The sequence below is a fragment of the Pteropus alecto genome, unplaced genomic scaffold (genome assembly GCF_000325575.1).
Source record: "Pteropus alecto unplaced genomic scaffold, ASM32557v1 scaffold100, whole genome shotgun sequence".
Classification (NCBI taxonomy): domain Eukaryota; kingdom Metazoa; phylum Chordata; class Mammalia; order Chiroptera; family Pteropodidae; genus Pteropus; species Pteropus alecto.
In genome coordinates this window covers 5,421,345-5,441,492 of record NW_006430723.1, presented here as the reverse complement: position 1 = coordinate 5,441,492, position 20,148 = coordinate 5,421,345, and the positions used below count along the sequence as shown (strand labels likewise).

Sequence of the window (20,148 nt, the reverse complement as noted above, 5' to 3'; positions counted from 1 at the left end):
TGACTCAAATCAAAAAGATTAAAGCTAATTTTCAAAAGGACGGTTACTAAATAAAGTGGTGTCCACCTCTGTAATTTAAAAAATGATTCATTCCTGTCTGATTCATCCGGAGTGGAAAGTATCACTTAACTCCTTAGCTGCAGGCTTCTCCGTTAGTTAAAACTCTCCCACAGCCAGCAGTAGTGAACCACGGGTCAGGCAAAAGTGCCCAGCAACACAAAATAAATACATATTTCCCACAGAACCCAAAAGGCTGTCAGAGCTCTGAAAAATAGAGAAAATAGTTTATCTCCCTTTACCTGTCACCCCACTTTCCACCTGTGATTCTTTAGGTCAATGAGTCTTTGGATCACTGCATCTTTGTTACCCATCTCATTCCCTTGCAACTGAACCCATCAGGTTTCATTTTCCTCTTTTCTCAGCCCAGCCACCCTGGCCTCCCTGTTATTCTGTAACATTACCCAAATGCTCCTCAATCCAGGTTTTGCATTTGCTTTGCTCCTTTTGCCTAGAATGTTCTTCCCCTAATTGGTCCTCACGGCTTGCTCCATCACTTCCTTCAGGCCTTTACCCAGTGTCACCTCCTCAGTGACACCTTCCCCCGAAACCTTACCTAAAATTACAAACATAGCCCCAACTCACTCCCTGCCCCCTTGCCTGCTTTGCTTTTACCAAACAAAGCTCCCGTGACCTTTCAGCAAGGAACACACTGCACCCTTGCTTGCTTGTGTTGTCCACTGTCTCTTTAACCCTACTCAAATGTAATCTCTAGGAGGAAGAAATTTTTGTTTGTTTCCTTCATTGCCGAACCTAGAACAGGGCCTGGCAGAGCAGATCAATAAACAGCTCTTGCGGGAAGGACAAGCATACATTATTTTGTGACTTCCTGTTCATGCTGTTATCTGTGCCTCTTTATACAAACAGGCTTGAGAGAGGGAGCTGTCACTATTTATAGTTCATTCCATTATCTCAAATTGAAAACTCACAACAGAACCAATCTCAAGCCTTTGAGAATGGTAATTCCGTACTCAGCCCCTCTATGCTCACCTCCCTGCACTCTCATCAGTTCCTGACGTGCTCCTTGAGCACATAGGGGTAGGAAACCACGTGCAGCCCCCTAAAGCCACCTACTTTTCTCCTATCTCATGACTTTGTAAGAGCTGCTCCCTCTTCCTGCAATGTGTTCCCACATCTCGCTAACAAAGACAGCTCCAAAATCACCTTTATGAAACTTGCTTTGGTGGAAGAGGTAGCTATGCCTTCCTCCATGTTCCTACGTGTACTTTCTTAGGTATGCACACACTCTAACCCCTTCCATGGCTTCGCTTACGCAACACCCTCTGCCTGACACTCCTTTGCTCCTTCTCTACCTGACTAAGTTCTCATGAAAGACTGAATGCAGATGTAACCTTTCCCAAGAAGCCCTTTCTAAATCCTTACACTGAGTGAAGCTCCCTTCTGCACACAGATTTGTATCCAAGTTTGAGTCACAGTTTATTTTAAAGGCCTCTTTATGGGCCCCAAATCCTAGGAGGCAGCATTCTCCTGTTACTCATCTTCACTGGGTCTTTCACCATCAATAAATATTGAAGCCAGTTGTATGTGTCTATGACATAATCAACATATCTTATTTTAACTATTTGTAAAATATATCCCATCACAACCTAGTAGACTGTAAGACCTCTGAGGACAGGGATCGTGATTTATAATTTTGTATCTTCAATGTCTGACACATGATAGGAGATCAATATACATTTCTGAGGGAGCAGATTACAGGTCCTGGACTTGTTGGCACAGTAATTTGCACAAAAGTGCTGCCATAATCTTCAAGTCAATGTGTAATTGATCATGTTATTAGGAAATATTTTATATGAAAAAAAAAAGTCCTTGCAAAGTCTGAAGCCATTAGAAAATACACTGAGAAAGAGACAGACACAGAGAGAGAGAGCGCGCACGCGAGAGAGAACAGCCCCAATCACTCTGCATTTCAGTCCTAATCAGGGCTATAAAAGGCGTAACTTAGAAAATGGCCTTCAAGAGGGCAGGCAGCACTTCAAGGACACTGTGCTGTGGTACAGAACTACAGAGAAAGTTCAGCATTAGGAATTGAGGGTGGTTTGGTGGCTCACAGAACAGGAAAGGACAGTCTACTGTCAGAAACCCTGAAAGAGTCTGAATCCGCAGCTCAAGGGAATAAAATGCCTGCCCTTGGCCAGCAGAAACTTTAATTAAGAAATACTTAAAGAAATAATAGGCATATATGCACATTTTATAGAACGAAACTCAGAGAACAGTCTGGGTGCTTACTAAATTCATTAACTCTAGTAACAACCACCAACAATTTCCAATTAGCCAGTACTAATACTCACTTTAAATATTACGAACAATGAAATTTTACCATAAAAAAAAAAACAAGAGACAAAGCAATGATAGGAGATGCAAAATGTCAAATCAGATTAAACTTGTGAGTTTACTAGTCAATAATTCAATTTTTTTTTGCCTGAGTCATGAACCCTTTTGAGGACTGAGTGAAAGCTTTGGAACATTTCTGCCCCCTAAAAATGCCCATGATGTCACACTTCCTGTAATTTAGTGATTTGGAGTATGGACACAGCCAGTCATTGCCTTTGGCACCTATCAATGGATGGGATCTAGTTGTTACTGGGTCACTAGACAGACTCCAGAATAGACTTTCCATTACAGGGGGCTCATGGACTCCTCAAAGGCCCCAATAACCTTAGATCTGAATGATGCCCTTTAAAACCTTTAAGACTTTGCTATTAGAATAAAGACCAAAATCATTTAAAGGGTATGCAAATAGGAGTAATACCTGGACTTTGTCTATCTCTTTTACCTCCTGATGAGAGGTTTTCCTCCTTACTGCCTGTATTCCACTTAAAAATAATACCCTTTCATTTTCTAGAGAGTAGTCACTTTCAGGTTGTCTTTTTACTGGGATTTTTTTCCTCCCTCTAACCTTCCCCATTTCCATTCAACTAGTTAATTCTTATTTGTCCTTTAGATCTCAAATCAAATGCTTGCCTATCCCAGCTTGCAAATGAATGAATAATCTCTCTTTAATTTCCTTCATAGTATGTATTATCATTACACATTTGTATGTGAGGTTATTAGAGTGATGGCTGTTTCTGCACTTGACATTAAGCTCCATGAGGAAAGGATTGTGTCCTTTTTTTTAGGCCTGTATCTTCAAAGCCTAGATCCATGCTAGCCACACGGTGGGGGCTTAATTAAATAAACACTGAGCAAGTGAATGAATGGACACTTATACATCAGTAGGGCCATATGAACCCACATAATTAATTGTCAGTGACCAAGGTTTATAACACTGCAGTGGCAGGTTTCCTTACACTTTCACTATGAAACTTCACACTTTATTAAACTGTTTGGCTAGTTTTAATTTTAGAAGATAAAGGAAAAATGAGGCAGGTCTGGAGGTAGAGAACTACAGACATTTGTCTTATGGGAATAAAGGTGAGGAATATTTTGTTCACCATTGTGAACTGAATAGGACCACCCTCAAATTTGAATACATAATTTATTATTTTAATGTTAAGTAAACATTTTTTTTTTGTGGATGTATGGCACAGATTCAATAATTCAGTTATTTAGATCATTAACCCTAAATAGTCATTTCCATTGGCAGCTACAAGAGTGTGAAGTGTGGTGGTCTTTGGGGAAGAAGTTTAGTAAGACTCCAAATCCTAACAATGTATCCTTCTGCACACCCTTACCGTCTCACCATGCATCAGCATGCATCAGAGTCAGAGATCATCGACCAAGTGATTCCAATCCCAATATAAAAGCTCTTGCACCATGTCTAAATGTTCTTAAACAAAGATAGGGGATTGGTCAGTCCCACAGTTTTGACCAAAGGGAAGCAGATTTTTAGTGAGCCCTGCAAAGACTTTCTCAGTTGTCACATTGGGAGGTTGTCTCACTTTGGTTGGTCCACAGGATACCAAGGCAAACAGCAAGTAGAAATAAAATTCATAGACTAATGTAGACACTCTGTTCATGCTTTCCAAATTCCTTTTCCTCCATTTTTTTTTTTTTTTTTTTTTTTTTTTTTACATTGATGGTCTACATAGTTAAGCAGAACATGCCAAATTCAGAATGGAAATGAGCCAGCTGAGATCAAGAAATTAAAAAAAAAGACACAAGAAAACTTTTATTAAGAAATCGATTATTATTATTTTTTTAATCTTAATACCTAAAAAGGGGTTCTCTGCACAGTAGAGAAGAATAGTCTAACGGGTGGAATGGCGAACAACATTTCATTGTCAATTACTTGTATTACACTGGCAAGCACTAAAAAGCAATCTCCCATGAACTTGGTGATCATGATTCTGTCCTTCGCATCTGATCTTGTGTGGGTACACTGGAAAAAATCATTTGAAGACTTGCAAAATGACAACTCTACATTCAACACTAAACATCAATGGATAGATTTTTCTACCTCTACTTTCCCTTTCTAGACCACATACCATGAATATTGTTGAACTATAACACTTTGGAAGACATAAGTCAGCCAGACACCTCAATGTGCCACAGCACTCCCTGTGCACAAGAGGCCTTTGGTTGCCATAGCAGGAGAAGGCTCCAGAAATACTCTGTTCCATGGTCCTCATTCACTTTCCCTCGGCCTTTTGCAAATCACTTAACATTACTGCCTCATATGCTTGGTTTGTACAATACCACAAATGAAAATATCATATTTGCTAAGTGTTGCATAAGATATCATTCCATTGTTATTTTAATTACTGTGCTCTCTAGCTTGAGCTCCTTATATAATCTGGCTAATTTCTAGCGGAAAGAGCAGTGTCTTTCTTTTTAACTTGCTTTTTGTGATAGTGCATGACCTATGCCCCTATCATCCACTTATTAACAACTAAAATTTCAGGAAACACTGAGGCCTCAGAGGATAAAATGATGCAAAACTACAGGGGGTTAAATGTCTGATCCTACAGAGACTACAGTGAGTCTATAAAAATTCCTGTGTTTGGACCCAATTAAACACACCACTTACATCAGAACAAGAGGAGAGAACAGAAGAGGAGAACAGCTTTCTATTCGGCAGGGCTTATTTGGGATGTTCCATCCCACCGCGCTGATGGCAAGGACACCACTTGAGGAATCTCCGAGCTGGTTCTAAGGGGCGAGAGATGCCCAAATGTCATCAGAGTGATGGTTGACAAAGATTGCAATCAGTCAGCCACAAACGAAAATAAATGGCCTGTCAAGAAAATAAGAACTTCCTTAGGGCAGAAGAGATTTTCTAAAAAGGAAACAAATCTCATTTTGGCTTGAATAATTGAAACTGACTCGTTGGCTTCGGTGAACTGATGAGCTAGGTAATCTTCACTTTTAAGCTAACAAATGGTGCGTGCTTTAGTGGTGTCTGAATAGGTCAGGGGAAAAGACTGAAGTTTTTGTCTTGTTGTCTGCTTTCGATCTAAATTAAGCAGATAAAATTTCTTAATAAAAAATATATTTGGTATTGAGTTATATACCAACCATTGCTATTTCCTTGGTTTCAACCATGACTCAACTTATTCAAATCATCCAGTATTAACTAAGTATTTACTTTTTGACTCCCATAATGCTACATTTCTTCAGATATAGGCAATGGTAAACTGGATCTTGAGAAATAAAAAAAAGAGAGGAAGGAAGAAAGGGAGGGGGAAAAAGGAGGGAGGGAAGGAAGGAGGGAGGGAGAAGGGAAGCCCTGATCAGCACCATTTGCTGATTTCTATGGTATAAGTACTCCCATCATGGTCAACTTCAAGTCACTGAATTAGAAGTTGGGAAGAGATGCACAGAATTAACTGTCTTGAGATAATGGGAGTTAGCTCCATGAGCAGAAGAAATAATTACAACAGTAACAAAAACTAACATTTATACAGTGTTTCAGAGCTTACAGAATACTTTTCTCACATGTGTGCTCATCCGGTTCTCAAAGCTTCCAGAGAGAGGTGGTATCATTGAAACTGAAGTTCAGAATGTGAGTAGTTATACTTACCGTGAATAGTAGATAACAGATCTGGGATGCATCCCTTATTTTCTGAAACCAAATCCCATGTCAATGTAAAAGTATTTTCAAATTCTATGCCCTTAAAGTTACAAATTAATTAATAGAACATTTATACTTTTCTATCATAAATGACAATAATGTTCGTTTAATGATTTCATAATACTTTACAGTTTTTGAAACATTTTTTCACTTATTTTCTTAAGTGAATTTCACAAAAACATGGTGAGGTAAGCAAGACAGACATCATTATATCAATTTTAAAGATACAAATTCTGAGGTTCAAAAATGTTAAGAGATTTGCAGCTAATCTCATAGTAGGTAGCACTATTTCACAATGAAGATTAAATGACCTCTTGGCTTACAGCGACCAAGAGGAATAGAGTTAAACCAGAACTGATATTTCTTATCAGGAATATAAGTGGTGGGGCACAGTGGAAGGGATGAAACTGAGAAGAAACCGAGGTTCCAGGCCTTCTGAGACAGGGCTACCATCTTGATCCTACCTGCCCCTGCACATTAGAACCACCTGGGAAGATTTAAAAATATCAATCGCTGGGTCAAACCCAAGACCAATTACAGAAGAATGTCTGGTGGTGGGAGCTGGGTATTAGTATTTTTTTAAAGCTTCCCCAATTGATTTACAGAGGTCAATTAATATATACAGGGAGAACAATCAATCTATTATTTCATTTGTTTACTACAGGTACATATTCTTCCATCCTTCCATTTATACAAATAATACTGTTGCACACCTACTAGTGCCTGTCAGTGCCAGGTACTATTTTAGATGCTGAGGTTGTAATATGCACAGAGACAAAATTACACTTCCTCAACTCTCCACTCCTATAGAGCTTATACTCTAGAAAAGAGTTTACCCACTAGGAAAGGGAATTGTGCATTTTAGGGGTTAAGAGGAAAGTATAACAAAGGACAGAAACTCCAGTAGTAAGACCATGGCTCTCTGCTGCTTGGCCAAAGGTCAGTGCCTTGCAGACTTTCATAGGAAGTCACTTTCAAACAGGATCAAGGATCCCATGCCTTATAATGATATTTCACCTTACACATCAAATTAAGAGAGGGGCTTTAGTGGTTTGGGGTTTAATCACAGAGGAACCTTAATTTATGTACTAGAAAGGCTCCTAAATTGCTCTGTGTAAATCATTTCTAAGGTAACACTGAATATTGCTTTCCTATTAACTCAGATTATCATTTATCTTCATTACAAGTAAACTTTAATTGGAAGTGGCTCCTAACAAATTTAGCTACAAATGTCTCATTGGGCCCTCTATTAAACACCAATCAATAAAAAAGAAACCATCCAAAAGACAAAACAAACAAACAAACAAACACTCATAAATGCATAAGAGAAGTTAATTATATTTTCACATTAATTTCTATCAAGAGACAGAGACTTTCTTAATTCCCTGATCTTCTAATTCAACTGGGTGGAAAGATATGCTTATAAATATCATACATCTATATTGATTCCTGTTGGTCAGGAAGCAAACTTTATTTTTAGGAATGATTTGCTCAAACAGTTAACACTATCTCTTCAACTGCCATTTGTTAAACAGATGACTGCACGGAGGAAAACAGCCTCATTCCCTTGATGCTGGCCCTGTTTTCTTTCACTTTCTCACTGACTTGCTTGGCACAAGGCCTAGAATGCTCCTGTGCCACAAATGTCATGGCCCTCCTGACCTCTGAGCAGCATAGCCCTTCACATTGACTCAGCAGACAGCACTGACCCTCTGCTTTAAGAATCTAGCTCTCTGACTAAATCCCATAGGATAACGAGAGAGCCTTGTCATTTCAAGGCCAAGGCCAGTACATAGTTTTAACTGTTACCCCACAAAGGGTCAATGAATAGATTTAACATTTATTTCAAAGTATGTACAATGCAAAAATCTTCCATGGCCACAATATGCTCAGTTGTTCTTTCTCAACCAACAGAACCTATTTTTATTTAAATTAAAAAAAAAAAAGTGAAAAGAAGTTAAGAAATCCCCAGTTTGGTTGCTATTCCGGAGGCTTCCCAATGCTGAAATGACTCGGAATTGCTGAGGGGTGCCATTTTGGGTTTTCTTGAAGTGGAGGCAGTTCACTGAAGGAAATATGGATCCTACAGACACTGATCATCAAGTCTATATGTTAGTCTTCCCCTTTGCTTCTCTCTTTCCTTCTTACATTTTCCTTTCAGCCATTTGATGCCATTAGAAAGTGGGGATGAAAATTAGTTGGAACTCTGAATACCGGAAGCAATTTGGATGGCAAAGTACAGAAGCCTAGCAATCTTCAATGTCATAGTACCTGAGTGTTTACAAAAACTGCTCAATTAGTCATGACATGAATTATCATCTTTGCTTTAGTGATAAGAGCACTGAAAAAAGGGTTATTTGTCCACTATCACACAGGCAGTGAAGCAGGAGAGCCAGTAAGCAAATCTGAATCCAAGTCTCACAATTCCACATCCTTTATCTTTTGACCATGCCACATTTTATGGATGCCACTGGGGCACACTCACCTCCCCTAGTCCCTTCAACTGTGGATAATGGATAAACAGCTATTATTTGAGCCAGTGAATATCCCTATCAGAGAACACTTCAAGGTGACAGCTTTTATGGGTCAGGATCAGCAACCTGATGACTCCATTGCTTGATGTAATAGCTGTGAATGAGCCCTTTTCGTTGTCATATTTATTACTCAGAGTAATTAAAACCGAAGCTCTTTCTCTTTCAATTATAGTGTCGGACAGGTTTAATTTCAAAGGCAAAAAGAACAGGTACACAAGCAGAACAACAACAACAACAACAACAAAAAGAAGAATATTATGTGATTATCGGGGCAGCACTGAATAAGCTTCATTCAGAACAGCTATGGAAGAAAAGTCAGGCATGAAAAAAGGTGAGAATGGAAAAAAACAAATGCATTATTTGTTATAAAACAGCCAGAAAATATGCTGTTAGTGCTCATCCATTACACGACTATTTATAAAAATTAAACATACGCCCCATATGGTGGAATAGGTGATTTTTTGAATAGTTTTTGGTCCAATTTGGTTGAAGATAGTAAAAAACTCCTTCCTTGACTACCCCATATTATGGAGTCTCTAGATTCCAATTCTAACTACTGTACCCCTGTCTTAAGGAGCTTGGAGGAAAGAGATCCTCAACATAAAGAGAATGCCTATGCTGGCTGAATAATGTTTAGTAGAATTCCAAAGCTATTATCTCATTCAGTGCAACCATTTTAAGAAAGGGACACTTAGAAATTAGGTAGATTCTAAAAATTTTTCTTCTTTCTCATCTTATTGATCAGTATGTGTGACAGCGAAGAAGAGAAAAAAAAGACTAAAGGAAGAGGAGAGAGAGAGAGATACCTGTGTCATTGTACTTGTGAATTGTGGAAGTCAGAAAGAACATAAAGGGTACAGTCTGGGTGTCACTGGGGAAAGCTGGCTAGCTGGCATTTGGTCTTTTAAAGTGACTTCCAGTTTGGTATATTTACTATGGTTCAAGGTCTTTGGTGAGGATCAAATGATATATAATAATATATAATAGCACTTTGAAAAAGATGAAGAGTTATATAAGCATAAGACTTTATTATAGGAAATATATGTCTCAGGAGATGAGGAAAGCTCTAAAAAAACAGACGAGATCACAGAATTAAATACTTTATGAGATCTGTTCCCTTTCCTCATTCACATCCCCTCCAGAACCAAGCCCTTTGTAAATCCGGGAAGAAAAGCATCTGCCTGGTTCCCGCCCTCCTGCAGTTTCTCTTGTACTACTTTTAATATCCCATTTGAGGAACTATTACAAAAATGATCACTAAAAAAAGTATTTATAGAAACAATGAGCACAGTGATTTAATCAATTAGCAATAAACTATATTTAAAAAATAATAATGGTAACTAGTGATTTTGTAGATGCATAACCTGATAGACATTGTTCTCCTCTGCAGTAAAAATTTCTAGACTTGAGTTCTGGTCCTACATCTTAAATCCTATTTGGATTTTATGCAGGACCTTTCTCCTTACTGAGCAAAGAGGTTGAAGTTGCACTGGACAAGCACCTAGAAGCCCTTCCAGACCCAGCAAGCTGTGAGCTGTGATCAGACGTCACTTTAGGCAGAACCGGAAAAGAGAATTCGCTTCTAAGCAAACCTTATAAAGTCCTCATCACATTTGGCTTTGACTTTCATGAGTAAATGGGATGCCGGATGAAACCTATCGAGACGTCAGCATGTGAACATAATGTGGGGGAAAATATCTGATCCATCACCCCCGTAACGGTCCACTTATGAGAGGACTATTTTCACTAAGTGAAATGCCTGGATAAGTGGCATGGGGTGGAAGACAGGAACATGGCAACATGGAAGTCCCAGAAGCAAAAAAGCATCAAAATTCTCTCCAGGAAGGACAGGGAAGGTTTTGGTTTTACATTTAAACAGTTGAGGAAGGGAACTGGAGAAAGCAGATTGATGTCAGTACGTTTAAGGCTGTGGTGAAGAATTAACCAATGGATACATGCTAGTTATGAAATGGTTGAAGAAAATTTAAAAATTGGGAATGCTAAATGTTCAATTAGAAGATATCTGCATTTTGCAATCTTTTTCCCCTTTTCTAAATCTTCAGTAAAGCGTGCCATAGCTATGCTTTGAAAAAATTTGATTCTTAGTGCTTTTTGATTGTTCAAGGTATGAACATTCAAAAGGAGATCTAAATGTGCAGGAAAGAGACAACCTTCAGAATGTAAACTACCAGGTGATGTGAAGATCTCTTTGAGAGTATTTTAGACTTTCAAGGAACATGGGAAAGAAAGACCAGCCAACCCTACAAGGCCAAGAAATTTCCAGTGATCATTTATTTTATCCATTTTCATGAGTGTCAGGTAAGGAAAGACTAAGTTGAAATTTATGAGAACCTTGTGAGACATCTGGATTATAAGCTAGGACAGGGATCAGCAAACTACAGATTCTGCAAATAAAGTTTTATTAAAACACAGCTGCGCTCATTTATTTACATAGTGTTTATGGCTGTTTTCAAGCTAAGATAGTAGACTTGAGTAGTTGTGCCAGAGACTATACGGTTCACAAAGCTTAAAATGTTTACTATCAAGCCCTTTATAGAAAATGTTTGCTAACCCCAGGGATAGGAAACTACTTTAGTGGGAAAATGCCTTTTGATAGCCTGACTCAGAGTCTAAGGAAAGGGAGCCTCCTTCTTCCAAGAAGCAATAAGACACTGCTTAATAAGATTCGCCACAAGAATTGGCATAGACTTTCTTCAGCTGCCCCTCATGGACCATTATCTTGACAGAATGCATTCGAAATGAGACAACACATATGGCAATGAAAAGGAACTTTTAAACTGAAAACTCTAACTGCTGGGCTTCCTTCCATCACAACCACTGCACACTAATTTGTTCATCAAACATGAATAAAACACCTTCTCTCTGCCTGGCACCAAGCTAGGCAGTGAGAGCCCAGAGATCAATAAGACGTTGCCTGCCTTCAAAAAGCTCACAAAGGGAAGGAAGCATGACCCAAAGTGTTGAAATGCAGCACAGTGGTTACAGTCATAGAAACCTGCACAAAGTATATCTGCTCTAGGCATTTCCTTAGCGTTCAGGCATTGCTCCTGATGGGAAGCAGTATATGCCTGTTCAGTTGGACTGATCTACCCCATCATTTGTGGCTGACACCAGAGATCAATCTTATTCAAATGTGGTGATTCTCTATGAAGCAGATAAAGATCATACTAACCAGATGTCCAAATACTTTAAAAGGAAAACGATAAAATATATTTTAAGTAATTGTTTTTAGCACCAACATAGATACTGGATCATAATAATAACTAAATCAATATTTGTTGAAGATATACATGGAAAAAAAGAATGTGGACAAACTGTACTGCTGACATGGAGGTAATGAAAATGAACACTTGATAAGGAAACCAATCACCTAAAACAAAACAAGAGACTGAGAGGACCATGGAGATCATTTTTTTAATTCCCTTACTGGACAGAGAAAAATAGTCCTGGGAAGGTGTAGTTACTGCCCCGTCACTTGGTCACTGGCCAAACCAGCACAAGAACCCAGGTGTTCTGTTTTGTACTTGGTTCTCTTTCCAGTACACCAGTAGTTTCCAAATGTGCTCTGTAAAGCCCTAATACTCTGAGATGGTGACTCAGGAGTAGATGGTAAAGGAGGTGCAGGAAGCAAAAAAAGAGGCCAAGTAGATAGGGATCAGAGCCCCCAATATCGATAAGAACAATTCTTTATTGTATGCTATACATCTGTAGGTTGTGAGTTCTGCCCAAGAGTTTGTTTGAAAAAGGATAACACAGCAGAAGAGTTTGAAACTATAGAATTTTATCAAGCTCTGTCCTTGGTCAAAAACATAAATCAGATTTTCTTAGTATTAAGTATTATGTGAAGGTTTTTGTAATATGTTAAATTTAGTAAGGATTCTAGGTTTTTAAAATAATAATAAGCACAGACTCTTGCAGAAATGAGTCTTACGAGGTATATTTCTTTGTCTTGTGAAAGGCAATAAATTCCATGCTCAACTCAGTAAACTGATTTATAGCAAGGATGTCGGCAGTAACATTACACTTAAGCCTTAATTCCAATGAAGCCATTGATTCTACACTTGAAAATCTATATGTGGAGAGCCTCAATTTCACAGAGATTTCGATGCTCTTTAATTTCTGTATGAATTTGGGATAAGAGCAAAGAGTCTTGAAACAGAAGTGAAAATTTATTCTTGCAACTATTTTTAAAGAGGGCATGCTCAAAACGAAATGTAAAGAATTGTCTTTTTAAGGCCATTGTGAACACGTGTGATGATTTCAAAATCTTAGGGAATTATTGCATTTTAAAAATCACCTAATGCAATTGGCCTACAAGCTAGTTAATGACAGTGACTGACAGATAACCTTGAGCTCTGTCTCTTTCTCCTAAGAGGTGTCCTGAGAGGTGCAAGTCAGATTAAAATCAGGAAACTCCATGGCTTTCTATGAAGGAATGGTGAGAACGATGAGAAAAATGTCATTACTCACTTAAATAAATCCCCACAGATAGAAGAGAAAGGGAAGAAAAATGTGATCGGAGCCCCCCCTTCATCTGCAGGGGATATGTTTTTTTTCCTACACATACATACCTATGATAAAGTTTAATTTGTGAATTCGTCACAGTAAGAGATTAACAGCAATAACTTATAACAAAATAGAACAATTACCACAATATACCGCAATAAAAGGTATGTGAATGTGATCTCTCACTCTGATAACTGATCTGATAACCAAGCTGGCTGCTAGGTCACTAACGGTCGGGTGGATATGCTGGACAGAGGGATAATACATGCCCCGGGCTGGACATAGCGGAACGGCGCGAGATTTCATCGCCCTACTCAGAACTTATGAATCGTTTATGTCTAGAATTTTCCTTTTAATATATTCATTAGTATATTTAATTAATTAATACATTGCACAAAGAACAATCTATATGATCACATTTAATTCTAACAAAGGTTATTGGAGGTAGGAGGCATTTTTTACAGATGTGGTAGTATAGCTTGATGAGTTTAAGTAACTCGTCCAGTTTTGTGCATCTTATAAAGAGATAAAGCCAACATTTGAACCTAATTGTCTATTTGCAAAATCTGTCCTGTATATATCTCCTTTATAAAGAGCTTCCAACTACCTAGTATAGAGATTATGGCTTAAGATGTTAGACTGCAAATATTTTTTTAGATGAAGATGTATCTCCTCTTCCCCCTCTCCTCACACATACACACACACAAAAACACACACAAAATACGTAGAATCTAGATCCTTATTGTCTATGGTATCTTTGAAATTGGTCAGGATAAATGACATCTATAACTAGGTAGCACCCCTTAGGTAATAAACATACATTCACTTCTGAATTTTTTCATTTATAACTTGTGTATGTGTGCATGTGTCTGTGTGTGTGTGTGTGTGTGTGTGCACACGCACTCAGCCGATGTGTGTTGGGAATATCACTCAGCGCAAACATACAAGACAGCTGCATTTCACAGTTGAGTCCTCAGGCAGCAATATTTTAGCAGAATGAACATCAAATCTTCCCAATGACTTGCGAGCTGTGAAAGACATTGCAGCTAACTCCAACTGTAAAAAATATATTGGCTTCAGGAGAGGAATGACATTTGGAAGGCTATGCTTTAAAACAATGTTGGGGGAGAGAAAAATAGAAGGCTGCAGTTCTCATAGTGAAATCATCACAATGGAGGCCCTGGTGCAGAGCTGAAGGTGTGAGGAGAAGCTCAAGGTCTCCTTTTCTATTTACCAGATTTACAGCAGATGATGCAGGGAAAGGCAGTTACAAGAGGGCCTCAGGTATGTACTGGGACAAGGTTTTGATCATGCGATTTCCCTGCCGTCTTCTTCTCCCGTTAGTTCTCTAAGTTCTAGTACTCTGCAAGGTGGAAGAAGGCATCTCGATCCCAACCAAGAAGCCTTCTCCAATGCCACAGCCTGTAGATGTGTCTTTTGCTTTGATTTGGTTTGAACAAACAGTTCCCTCTGGCATTTGAGTGTCCCTGAAAGTCTGGAATATTTTCTGCAAGATCCTCCACACTCACACCTTGTTCTGCACAAAGTAGATGGTCAATAACTGTCTGCTAAATAAGGGACTGATTAAAATATCCACATAGACCAGATACCAAGAAGCAATTTTGCAAGAAACATTATGTGATTTATAAATACACAAACTATCTTCACAAAGGGATATAGTGCTATTTTCATTTTACAGGTGGTGAAGCTGACTATTTCAGAGGGTAACTGATGTGTCCAAAGACACAGTTAGACAGTAGTAGGGCTGGGATTCAAACCCAGGCGGTTTGACTGCAGACCCTGCACCTAACCACGGAGGGAAACTGAGTCCAAAAGCTACACTGCCCTTTCCGTGCATGACTACTCAGAGAGTTAAGAACAAAAAGAAAAGCTGATGTGAAAGTGATGAAAAAAATTGGAGAACTGCTTCTGTTGACATCTACCAACAGTGCCACCCCTTCTCTTAATTAGTAGTAAGTGCCTGGGGAGAAGGTTAGCTTTCAGAAGAGCTGGTTCACAGAAAATCTAGGGAAACTCATTACTCCTCACCACAGGGGTTTAGCTCTCCCTCCCCAAACCTCCAGAAAAGCACAGTGGGGTGACTGCAGGAGAGATAAAAAAACATAAATAACAACTGTGCTTTCTAAAGGGGCTGGTCTGCACCACACTTCTTCCAGTGAAGTGTTTGAAAACACAAGAACACTTCATTTCCAGAGCATGCACTCAAAATAGGCAGTCAGAGGACTCTAGTTTTCCATCTGTTCCTGGAACAGCAAGAAGAGACGCAGGAACTTGAATAAATCTGTGGAACTGGGTCAGAGAGTCCCACAACCCGAAATGTCTCAGAGATCTATAGGTTTTATAGTTCATAAAGCATTTCAAGTGGGTGTCTCCAATTCCTCTTGTCAGTTAGTGAGGTGCATGTGAGGTCTTGGTTTCACAAGGTAAAAACCTGAGGAGAAGTGGAGAAGTTTTTCCTGATTCTCCCTGCCTCTTGTCAGTTAGTGAGGTGCATGTGAGGTCTTCACAAGGTAAAAACCTGAAGAGAAGTGGAGAAGTTTTTCCTGACTCTCCCTGCCTCTTGTCAATTAGTGAGATACATGTGAGGTCTTCACAAGGTAAAAACCTGAGGAGAAGTGGGGAAGTTTTTCCTGACTCTCCCTGTCTACAAGTGACTTCGGCTCATGCTCTGACTCCTTCCATCATATTCACCTCCCTCAATACATCGGTGGGAGGTGTTAGTGCACTGGTCCTCCTAGGATTCTGTTAGTGAATCTAACCCCCTCTCAAAACACATACTCCTTTCCACACTCCTGGTAGAGTATACGGATTTTTCTAATTTCCCAAATCTGATCTCTAATGAGAATAGTTCAAAAAAGCTGGTATAGACACAAAGATTTTTTATAGCAAGGGAAGAATGAACTATCTCAGAGAGCTTTCAAAGACATCTTAGTAATGGATCAGGCAAGGTGCCCCAAGCACCGTCCAACCACATGGGCAGGGGTGTAAGAGTAGACACATACCTACATGGTGTGTTTTTAAGAGTACAGGAAATACAGTTTCCCTAAGCCACTAGACTGAGACTGAAGAAACTTGAGCTTCCTTCCTGTTCTGCTACTAACCAGATTTAAGGCAAATAATGTTAACTTGTACCCTGGGTCTTCTTGTTGGTAAATACAGTGATATTTACAATCTCTTCCTATTAGGGTAGTTGATAAAGTCTTGACAGAATTGTGGGGAAAAAATAGAAAACTTGAAAAATTAATTGTATTGAGACATTACCAGCCACAATTGAATGAACAAAGATTCCGTGTGCTGTTGAGATAGGACACAGAAATGGTAAGATTTCACGAGCTAGTGAAGGAAAGGTAAAAAGCCTCAACTCTGAGGCCATGCCAAAGGAAACAGGTCTGTATAGATAGGCCAGTTGGACCAGAATGGGACAGTACAAGGAAGGCAAAGGTGACAGCTAAAGGAGAGGGGCAATCAATGGGAAACAGACAACACTTCAAAGCAACTTACCAAGGTGCCCTGAACTTTCAGTCATTCTGGTAACCAGAGCAGTGCCCAGAAGGAGAACAGGCAAGATGTAAGGCACCAGTTGGCAAGCCTCAGCACTCACATGCATCCTAGAAACTCCGCCATTAGATATTCCACTCATGGGATCAAGTTCTTAGTGCAATGGAAACTTGCACATGCTGTAGCAGATAGAATTGAACCCAATAGATTTATATGAGTGTGATCTCTGAAGTCTTGATTTGAAGCATGACTCTCTTACAAATTAGCTGTGGAGTTGTAGACAAATCATCTGAACTCTTTGTGCCTCAGTTTCCTCATATGTACCTATGTCACAAAAATGTTATGATGATTCTGAAATGATATATGTAAAACATGTAGCACATCTTAAGCACTTAAATATTATTATTGATAAGACGAATTTGAAGCAGTTTGCAAACATTCATATTGCTATGGACTAAATGTTCGTGTCCCCCCAAATTCATATGTTGAAATTCTAACCCCCAAAGTTGAAAGCATTAGGAGGTGGACCATTGGGAGGTGTTTAAGCCGTGAGTGTGGAAACCTCATGAATGGGATTAGTGCCTTATAAAAGGCCCCAGAAAGATTCCGAGTCCCATTCTACCACATGCGGACACAGCAAGAAGGTGCCAGCTATGAACCAGGTAGAAGGACCTTGCCTGAAGGTGACGATGCAGGCTACTAGATCTTACTTCCCAGCCTCCAGAACTGTGAGCAATATACTTTTGTTGTTTATAAGCCACCCAGTCTGTCGTATTTTCTTATATTAGCTCAAATAGACGAAGACACGTTTCTAGAACCATAATTCTCAAAGTGTACAATTAACACCCAAGTTACATTGCTAAAATATACTTGCTCTCCTAGAAATCATAGCAATTGAATATGTTAAGAATCATTTCTTTAGTCCATAATATTTTTCTTTAAATATCAAGTACCTTCTACATCAAATTTAAGTCTATTTAAAAAGCGATAAGTAATAGATACATAATAGAGAAACATTTGAATAGCAATTGATCATGAAAGTGTGTTCTTCTGTGAACATGTATGTCCATGGATGTGATTTTACATGCTCTACATAATGTAATCATAGTTTCACTATAATGCGTAGCCCTAGTTTTTGAAGTTAAATATAAATATCGTAATATTGTATTACAATCCAGAGGTTCCATCTCCTGAACTAGTTTGAAAATCACTGATCTAAAAAATGCCTAATTCTTTAGCTGTCTCTGCTAAAATGAAACAAACGTATTGATAAACTTGAGTTGTTTGGATTATTTCTACATGTATAATAGGAACAAATAAATTGAGCATGCAGCTGGCCTATTAACAAAAATTTAAAATCTATAAGTAGAACCATTATTTTTCTTTCCCCCAAAACTGCTCTGTGGGTGTAAGCTTTCCAGGGTTTTCTTCTCCTATGGCACAGCCTGGGAGATTCAGACTGGTACTCTTTGTACCATGAAGAGGCAACATCGTGATTTCTACCACTTCCAGCAAAGGAGGCACAGACGGTGCTAGCTGCCAGTAAGTAAGCATTTTCTTCTTCAGTATGTCTCTTTTAAGCTCACTGGAAGAAATGGTGGACAAGGGATTTGAAAGGTTTCCTCTTACTCAACATGATCAGGGCCACTCCTAACCCTTGTGGCATTTTTATGCACATTTTTTAATGTGCCCCTTCTTGCGGAATGAGGTAGCCCCCACTTGCCCCCTCCACAGGGTAGCTTGTGCAGTGTACAACTACATAACGACGTGCACACACAACTGTAAGCAGCAGCCAGAGTCCCAAGGTCCTCTGCACTGCCAAGTTGCTCAGTCTTCCTAGCATTGTTTCCAACTGGCACCACTCATACCTGCCAGTCAGTCTCCCAGCCATGAGCCCTGCCATCAACCTGGGCAGGGATCCTGTAACAAAGAATAAAGAGTCCAGGGTCAGATGGCCCAAGTTAAATGGTGGCTCTACTTCTTAGTAGCTGTGTGACTCTGTAAAGATTATCCAACCTCTGTTTTCCTCTTCTATAAAATGGAGATGATGATAACGTCCATTTAAAGAAGATACAATGAGAAAATGTAGGTAAGGCACTGACCCATCTGCTTTGCCCATAAGTGCTCAGTAGGTATTTGCTACTATTAATCTTATTAATTTTAAATTTTATTTTATTTTTCTCTCACAACTACCTTTGGCTTGCTCATGGCCTTCCTTCTTCTGTTTTTCCATCTTTCCAAAATCCATGGATCCTTTGAGGACAAGTACCTTTCTCCACAGCCTACTCTTGACTCTGATCACTTATAGCACACACTCTTAAATTATTCCGAACCCAGTTCCACCATTGGGGGGTTGTTCCCCACACCACCAAGCAATCTTGGACATCAGCTAGTCCAAGATTCAACTCCATGCTGACACTAACCAGAGACAGCATCAGATTCCATGGGTTAAGAGGTCAGTTCTGTAAGACCTGCTCCTACTCCAGCCAGGTCCCACTTCAGACACCTGTTATAAATCCAGGTTGTAACCTGGGCTTCTGACTCACTGGCAATAAATCGCAAGTTTCACAACTCCTTCTTTTGGTTTGATTAATTTTCTAGAGCAGCTCACAGAACTCAGAAAAACATTTTACTTACTAGAGTACCAGTTTATCATTATAGGATATAAGTCAGGAAGAACCAGATGTATAAGAGATACAGGGCAAGGTATGGCGATCACACACAGAGCTCCCACGCCCTCTCCCAGTGTGCCACTCTCCCAAATGTGCTCACCAACCCAGAAGCTCTCCGAGCCCAGTCCTTTTGGATTTTTTATGGAGGCTGCATTACATGGGCAGGATTGATTAAATCATTGGTTTTGGGCAATTCAACCTCCGGACTCTTTTCTTCTTTCTCGGGAGGTCTAGGGATTGAACTAAAAGTTCCAACCCTCTAATTACATGGTTGGTTTTCCAGTAGCCAAACAGCATCCACTCCTGGTGAGGTTCAAAAGTTGCCTCATTAACATAACAAAAGACACCTTGATCTCTCTCATCTCTTAGGAAATTCCCAAGGTTTTCCAAGCTCTGTGCTAGAACTGGGGGTGAAGACCAGATATATATTTCTTATTATAAACCACAATATCACAACCCCATACAGTTAACATTGAATTATGTCCTGTATTTTATTGTCTCCTAGCATCAAAGTCTGCAAGGAATATTAGTCCTATGAAATTCTCCTAAAATAAAAAAGGCTACTATATTCACCTAAGTCTGGGAGGTCTGCACATTGTCTCTCTCCTCTGGGAAATCACAAAACACGTGAACATAGTAAAGGCTCTGAGAAGTCCTGCAGTTAAAAAAAAAATAATTATTTGTTTGCTTATTTGTTTCAAATATTTTTTAACCTCTATTTTCTCACCAGTTTGAGTAAAGGAGCTTGGTTTAGAGTCCAAAGACTATGGGCAGTAAAGATACAATGTGAGATTATATATATATT

At 39.2% G+C, this 20,148-nt stretch overlaps 1 protein-coding gene across 6 annotated transcripts in view; it reads right to left on the bottom strand.

Annotated features, from left to right (window-relative positions):
- CTNNA2 (catenin alpha 2) overlaps window positions 1-20,148 on the bottom strand; it is a 988,991-nt gene that overhangs the window by 544,341 nt on the left and 424,502 nt on the right. For 2 of the 6 annotated variants that reach the window (XM_025049498.1, XM_025049506.1), the window contains exon 8: window positions 19,153-19,167. The exons of the other annotated variants lie outside the window; for them this stretch is intronic. In XM_025049498.1, the coding sequence (XP_024905266.1) occupies window positions 19,153-19,167 (15 nt within the window). The remainder of the gene's footprint in view (window positions 1-19,152; window positions 19,168-20,148) is intronic. 6 annotated transcript variants of the gene reach the window in all.